This window comes from Triticum dicoccoides, chromosome 2B (assembly GCF_002162155.2).
Source record: "Triticum dicoccoides isolate Atlit2015 ecotype Zavitan chromosome 2B, WEW_v2.0, whole genome shotgun sequence".
Lineage (NCBI taxonomy): Eukaryota > Viridiplantae > Streptophyta > Magnoliopsida > Poales > Poaceae > Triticum > Triticum dicoccoides.
In genome coordinates this window covers 723,534,938-723,542,412 of record NC_041383.1, presented here as the reverse complement: position 1 = coordinate 723,542,412, position 7,475 = coordinate 723,534,938, and the positions used below count along the sequence as shown (strand labels likewise).

The window sequence follows — 7,475 nt, the reverse complement described above, 5'->3', positions numbered from 1 at the left end:
GGGGGGGGTGAGTGGATGAGGAGGCCAGGGGGGAGGAGAGGTGGATCTTTATCCACCCGCGGTGCCTGTAGCGGCGTGGTCGGCGAGGTGGGTTCGGCGGCAACGGCGGGCACCAGGCACTGTGTACTTAGGCCCAGTCCCCAGCAGTAGTCTAGCCCTTTTTTCTAGTTTTATCTCTTCTTTATTTCCAGAGATAGTTTTGCAATAATTTGAGCCATCAAATGACTTAGTAAAAATGTGAAACTTGGTCACATAAATACTATGGTATATTCCACATTGCCACATAATGTTTGGGAAATTTTGGAATCCTTTGGCATTTTTCAAAAAAGAATTTAGACATTTATAGAGTTGTTTTGGCACTGATTTAAATGCTTTGGCCCACTTTGACCTGATGGTGATGTTGTTTTCCTTAACAACAAGTTCTTTTGGAATATTTGCTAACTGGTGAACATTTTTCCATCATCTTTTGTGCAACTTCAAATTTCACTTTGAATTTGAATAGAATTCACAGAAGGTTTGTGAAATGAGATATTTAACCATTGTGATTAATCAATGCAAATGATGATGATTTGGCATGATCGTAAGGGATTACTATGGTGTGATACTGGGGGTGTTACATATGGGCTAACATATTTTATACTATTTGTACTTATATTTTGGATGGGAGGGAAATGCCAATTAAGTCAATGCTAGAGTACATACTGTGGAAGCTAACAAACATGATTGTTGGTATGCAGAGAGAGGCATAGAAATGGACGGGCAGATTATGTCCCAAGACAGAAGAAATTGGACAAGTATGTGGAGCGGGCAAAGAACTGTAGGGTGCAAGAGTATGACCAAGGTGTTTTGAAGGTTTTCTCAATGAACAACACATACATTGTTGACTTGAACATGCTTGCTTGTGACTGCAAAAGGTGTGTACTATCTGGCATACCTTGCCATCATGCAATTGCCTGTTTTAGGCATGAGAGAATTGAGCCAGAGATCATGGTCCATTGATGCTACACTGTTAAGGAATATGAGAACTGTTACGGCTTTAATATGATGCCAATGAGGGACCCACAACAATGAAAAAATTCATGGCATTGCTGTTCATCCACCCTGTACACAAAAAGTAATGTGAAGGCCTAAGAAGAACAGGAAAAAAGCATCCATAAGAGAAGAGAGATAAGAAGGGAGTGAAAAAAGTGAGCAAACATGGTGTGACCATGCATTGTTCTATTTGTGAAGCTACTGGCCATAATAAGAAGGGCCACCACAATCATGTTTATCAAACCGCAAATGAGGAAGCAGCTAGGGGATCAGAAGAAGAATATGATGGTCCAAGCATAATTGTTGTACTATTCTTTGCTTATCTATTTTCCTCTCTGATGTTCAAACTTTACTTCATCGTTAATACATTGGATTGACCTTTTGCAGAACATCATGCCATAAAGAGTCTACCCCCAGTCGGATCCAACACAAACCCCCGACTCAATGGTTTACAAGTGCAAGAAAGGGTAATATATTCAGTGTCAAGATTATGTAGTTTTCCTTCCCACTTAAGTGTTTACATATCCACCTTTATTATTAGTATGTTAATATTATACTTCTGTGACCAGGAGAAGTTTACATATCCAACACCTAGGGAATTTGGCCCACTGCCTGAGTCTAGATTCATTGCCAATGCTAGAGACTCAATTCCTATGGTTAGATTTACAACAACCATGTCAAGGGGCAGAGTGGGAAGGAGTGCTAGTGAGCAAGCAGCAAGGCCAAGGAAAAAGCAGGCAAGGGAAGGCAATGTTGCAAGGGGAAGAAATGTTATAAGACTTGGAAGCAATGCTCCAAGAGGTGGAGGCAGTGGAAGAGGAGGGGGCAATGTAAGAGGAGGTGGCAATGCAAGAGGAGGGGCCAATGCAAGAGGAGCAAGAGCTGCTGCTCCATGCCTCTACAACTTGCTATTTGGAGCAGATGGATCCACAATACACGAACCAACACTTTTAGCCAAAATGCACCAGGAGCTAGCCAAAATCCTTATCTCTATGATGAAGGATGGCCTGATGATCTACATGACTTTTTGTCTCTCTAGTTTACATGAGATGCCTCTTTAGGTGATAGTTTGATGGAGTTCATGAATGAACCTTTTGGTTTGGTGATGCAGTTCATGAATGAACTTGTGGTCTCTAGTTTAGGACTTATTTAGATGATAATGTGATGACAGTAATGTCACTTTTGTTAAGGTTTGGTTTGTATGACTAAGAAACTACATATGTCAGTGTGAAGTACTTGGTTCTAAAATTTTCATGTCAATTATGGTCTATTTCTGTCAGTGTTAAATCCTTGTTCCATGTCTGTTATGTTACAGAACTTGGCCAAAAGCTTAATAAAACAACAGAAATGTTGTCCAATTTGGTCAAAAAAGTTGCTGCAATCCTATGCGCATTTTTTTTCTTCAAATTTCTCACAAAAATTGAAATTTATACACGGAATTATTCATAAGCATTGTATTAATCTGGGAAATTTCTCTTTCTGATGATCCATTTGAGAGAAAATTACAACTAAAAATCAAAAAAATGTCGCCTGTGGCTCGAACCCAGGACTTGATGGATGCAGCAGCCTGTGCATAGCCAGTGCGACAAGGACAAATTTCTAAACACGTAATCCATCTTTAGTTAGTTATAATGATATCTTTAGTTATAAGTCCATGTAAGGATCTTCAGTTTGTACTTCTTCAGTTTGTAAGAGAATGACAATCTTTAGTTTGTCATAACTAAGTTACTTCTGTGTTGCTAAATTTTCCATCAAATCTAAAGACTGCCAATGCAACTGATATCTTAAGTATTGTTCAAACTGCCAATCCAACTAAAATCATCATTTCACTACAAAATAGAGCAACAACACCAAATTCAGATTGCATTCAGCACCATCCAACCTAAAATTTCCAGCTACTTCGCGACTAATGCAAAGACAATGGCGCACAAGCCTAGGCATATGGCTACTACAAACACTAGCATGCTATCTCTAAACATCAATGTTTCATTGTTAATCCTTGCAATCATCTTCTTTTCCATCTTATGCTTCTCCCTCTCAGCCTGCATTTCTGCAACTTTTTCTTCAACCATTTCTACAACAACTTTTTCTTCCTTTCCAGCTCAAAAATAACACTCCTCAAATCATGCACAAGTAATGCACACATGAATACACTTATGCACTGCCAGATTGAATTTAGTTGTTCTTAGTCCTACTTTACCTCATTCTGCCATCCCAAAAACCTACTGCCTTTGTTTGCAACAAAACGAGGTGGATCTAGTGAACATTCCAGCAGCTCCTACTCCTCCTAACAATGAATTATTTATGAGAAAAAACAAGGTAACAAATCGTAGATGAACCAGATAGATCTATTACCTCATAATTGTTCTTCGATCCCCAACGCAGCAGTCATCTGCTCCGCAACGGGGGCAATCCCCCGAGGCCGTTACTCCACGTCATCAATTTGGACAGCCGGTAGGGGACCTGCAGCAAGAATAGCGTCGGGCATGTAAGAAGATGATCATTGCGCACAAGACCAAACATTGGAGACCTCTCCGCACATCACACACCTAGTTGTTGGTCGCCTCCCGGTTGACGAGAAAGGCCAGCTGGTCGTCGTTGTGTAGGATGATTCATCTCTCTATGTATGCGACCTATTCTATCTATCTATGATAGTTTCAGACTTTCTGGTGTATGTAAGAGACATCTATGTATGAGAAAATAAAAATGCATATGAATTATGAAACTAAAGTAGTACATCTCAAATAAAGATAAAACACAGTGTTGGTGCATCATTGTACAGAAACTACATGAAGTCATCCTCACTATTCTCGCCAACATGGGGCTTCCAGAGGTCTTCTGTCTTCACACGGTTGCGACCACCTCTCTGAGCTTGCACTACCCTTGGATCTATTATGAGGTCTTTTGCTTGGCATAAAGTAGTCGTCATCATCTCTCTTCATATATATGCTTAGAGTTAGCGCCATCCTTCCCTAATGCAACTTGACCCTTGGATCTGTTCTGAGCTTGCTTGCTTGGCATAAAGTCATCATCGTCTACGCTCACTTTCTTTGAGGTTGCGGCACCCCTTGTTGATGCGACACTCTAGGAATGTCTTACAGAGTTGGCACCAGACATGGCTAGATAAATGGCTGCGGAAAGGTGTAGAACATAACATACCAAGGGGTGGTTTTATAGAGTTGTCAATGCAAGAGATAAGGCGGGGACAACGGGCTGGAAAATTTTCAAAGAAAAATGGGCTGGAAAAATTGGCAGGAAAGATAACGGCAGGAAGAAATTTGGTCGGAGAAAAGGGCACGAAAAAATAGCCAGGAAGAATTTATGGTGCGAATAAACAGGCAGGAAGAAAATGTCATATTTTATTTCAGAGCTACAGTTTTTGCATTATGACAAGGTACAACTAAAAATAAGATACATTGGACTTTTGAAATAAAGCTACATTGAACTACCAATAAAGATCCTTTAACTATTGAAATTAAGATACAAACGGTTGTGAAATTTAAGATACCACCATAGAAATCTACTGAGTCCAGCGTGTATATTTTCCTTTTCCATCACCAGCTTCTTCTGCTGTCTTGTCCTCACAAGCCCTTTCTTTGTTTCTCTATCTCTCCAGCTCACAAGCCTCATTTCGCTGTCGTTCCTGCTCCTCCATGCGACATGCCTCTTCCTGATTTTTCTTCAGTAAATCCTGAAATAAACCCTTTTGTTCGGCATAGTATTCTTTTAACTCTCTCTCTCTCTCTCTCTCTCTCTCTCTCTCTCTCTCTCTCTTGCTCTACTTTCTCCTCCGTTGCTGCCTTTTTGCGTCGCTCATGGAAACTAGCCCATGCACGGCGACTTCTTTCATGAATATCAGTCAGTGCCCAAGCTGGCATCTTCGTGACAATCCAACGATAGTACATGCACAGAGGCGGAGGAGACTATGACACGAATAAGAATGTTAATAATGAATCAACAAAAATACCAACAATATGTATATTCATGGTTAAAACATACCAAAAGCTTGTCGTACGGTGAACTAGCTACGGGTGGAGCTTCCTAATAATTGGCGCACATGAAAAACTTCATGCCCAACCAGTCAGAAAAATCCATCACCTCCTTCACCTTGCAAAGATCGCTCCACCAAGAACGCGGGACTTCCACCCCCGGGGGCAAACTCACACTCCTCATTTTCCTCGGCCTAATGCTTTGATCCGAGCAAGGCAAAACTCACAGCGACTAAAAAAAATGTGACACACTAAGCGCAGTGGCGATTTTAAGGGTGCTTAACGAAGGATGAAGAGTGGCTCAATGCCATGTTATATAGGCTCAAATGACAAATGCGATGGCGGGAAAATAGGGCGCAAAAGGACGGAAGTTTAGACGGGAATCACGCAGTGCTCCAGTACCAAACGCGCAGAGGAATCAATGCCATCTGAAATACGGCGATATTCAACAACTGACAGATGTAGGTGTTGTCGCGTCGCACAGAGCACGAACAGAGGGTGCAACCTCGCCCTTTGGCTGCATGGCCCACCGGAATCCTCCCGTTCCACCGTGGCTTAGGCGCAGACAATTAATCCTGTGATTCACAACCGACCGCCTGCGGTGGGCCGCCTCGGCCCGTGGCGGCAGGCGCAATCGCCTGCCACCACGGTGCAGCTGGTCTTTTCTGCCAATTTAACCCACCTGCCAAGTCTAATTGACAAAAAAGAACAGCTGTCGGCGGGTGGTTTTTTTGACAAAAAAAATGCATATACGGTGGTTGGAGAATGTTGTGCGTATTAGCATGAAAAAAGGAAGTGGCTAATCGAAATATAAAATTCAGTCATTTCAAACTTAGCTACTCCCTTAATCTTAACAGCTACTCCCTCCATTCCAAAATAGACGACCCAATTTTGTATTAAAGTTAGTATAAAATTGAGTCATCTAATTTGAAATGGAGGGAGTAGATTTAATCAGGTGGGGGTAACTGGGTGGTGGTAATCTGCCTATGTGCATTTGATGGATGGCTTTAAGAAGAAGAAAATGCTCACTCTTTTAGATCCAAAATAGACCATTACAATAACCATTCATATGACACGATTTAGAATATAAGGGGTATGGATTGCACGAAATTTGATCGAGAATGCATATACGCATGATTTTAAGCTGTCTCCATAATCCATATGATAGGTCCACATCGGCCAGCCACCATGCATGCGCATGCATGAATGTACACATGACAGTGATGATCACGCGAGCTTCGGCCGGAGGATGGCCCTGTGCTTTAGATGCTGCCGGAGGCGGTACCAGTCGTGGACGGCGTTGGGGACAAGACCGGCGAGGAACCACTGCAGCTGCTGGGACACGTCGGGCACGCAGAGCACGCCGTGGCCGATCCACCGCGCCGCGTCCCGGGCGTACGCGTCGGCGGTCGCCACGAACGCCGGGAATGTCATGGTCGCCTCTATTGCCGGCGACAGCATGCCGGTGTGCACGTAGAACGGGACCTGGCACTGCACGTCGATGCCCCTGTGCTTGTACTCCACGCTGAGGCACCGCGTCAGGTGCTGCACGTACCGTTTTGTGGCGCTGTAGACGGTGTAGAGCGGGAAGGAAGGCACGGCCACCGTGGACCCGGACCCGACGTTGACAATGGCGCCCCTTCCCCGCTCCAGCATCCCCGGCAGAACCGCCGCCGTCACCTCTGTGAGCGCCATCAAGTTCACCAGCACCATCCTTGCCAGCCGCTCCACGTCCGCCTCGTGCACGTACATCGCGCCGGGCCGATTCACGGCGGCGTTGTTCACCAGTAGCCCCACGTCCAGCCCCACTGTGGCCTCTTTGAGCTGCCGCATCGCCTCGTCGCCGGCGGCGGATCCGACGAGAGAGAGGTCGAACACTACGGTCTTGGTCTCCACTCCGGGGTGGGCCTCGTGGAGGGCAGCCGAGACGGATTGCAGGTTGGCCGCGTCGAGGTCGAGGAGGACGAGGCTGATGCCACGGCGGGCGAGCTCCATGGCCATGGATCGGCCTAGCCCTGTGGTTGGGCCGGTAACGACCGCCCACGAACCGTAGTGGCGGCGGAGGTCGATGGGCCGGCGGAGGCAGAGGGCGAGGTGGGCGAGGAGACGGATGCAGGCAGCGGACAGGTACAGGGCGCCGAGTCCGGCCAGGGAGATGAACCAGACCGGCACTGCCGCCGCCATGTCGCAGATAGCTCCGACCGCTCGGAATTAGTTTGCTACTCCATGCTGCCCCACTGACCCCTATATATGTCTTCTTCCCATCAACCCCAATCACCGTTATGGATCGTGTCCCGCAATCACACCAATCGACATTGGTGTTCTCTAGAATAACTGAATTAATGTGACAAGCAACTATTAGTCTATTACCTCCGTCCCACGAAACTCAAGGTGTCACCATCTGCCGTGCCCTACTCTTTCTCGTCGAAGTCCGGTACCTTTACAATGCTGGTG

The 7,475-nt window shown here is 45.2% G+C and overlaps 1 protein-coding gene across 1 annotated transcript; it reads right to left on the bottom strand.

The window, feature by feature from the left end:
• Positions 1-6,248: 6,248 nt before the first annotated feature.
• LOC119361260 (very-long-chain 3-oxoacyl-CoA reductase 1-like) lies at positions 6,249-7,205 on the bottom strand. The gene has a single exon (XM_037626561.1). The coding sequence runs from the start codon at positions 7,203-7,205 to the stop codon at positions 6,249-6,251; it is 957 nt and encodes a 318-aa protein (XP_037482458.1).
• Positions 7,206-7,475: the final 270 nt, after the last annotated feature.

Excerpts from the sequence above, each read along its gene's own strand:
- LOC119361260 (XM_037626561.1), bottom strand. The coding sequence starts at position 7,205 with ATGGCGGCGGCAGTGCCGGTCTGGTTCATCTCCCTGGCCGGACTCGGC.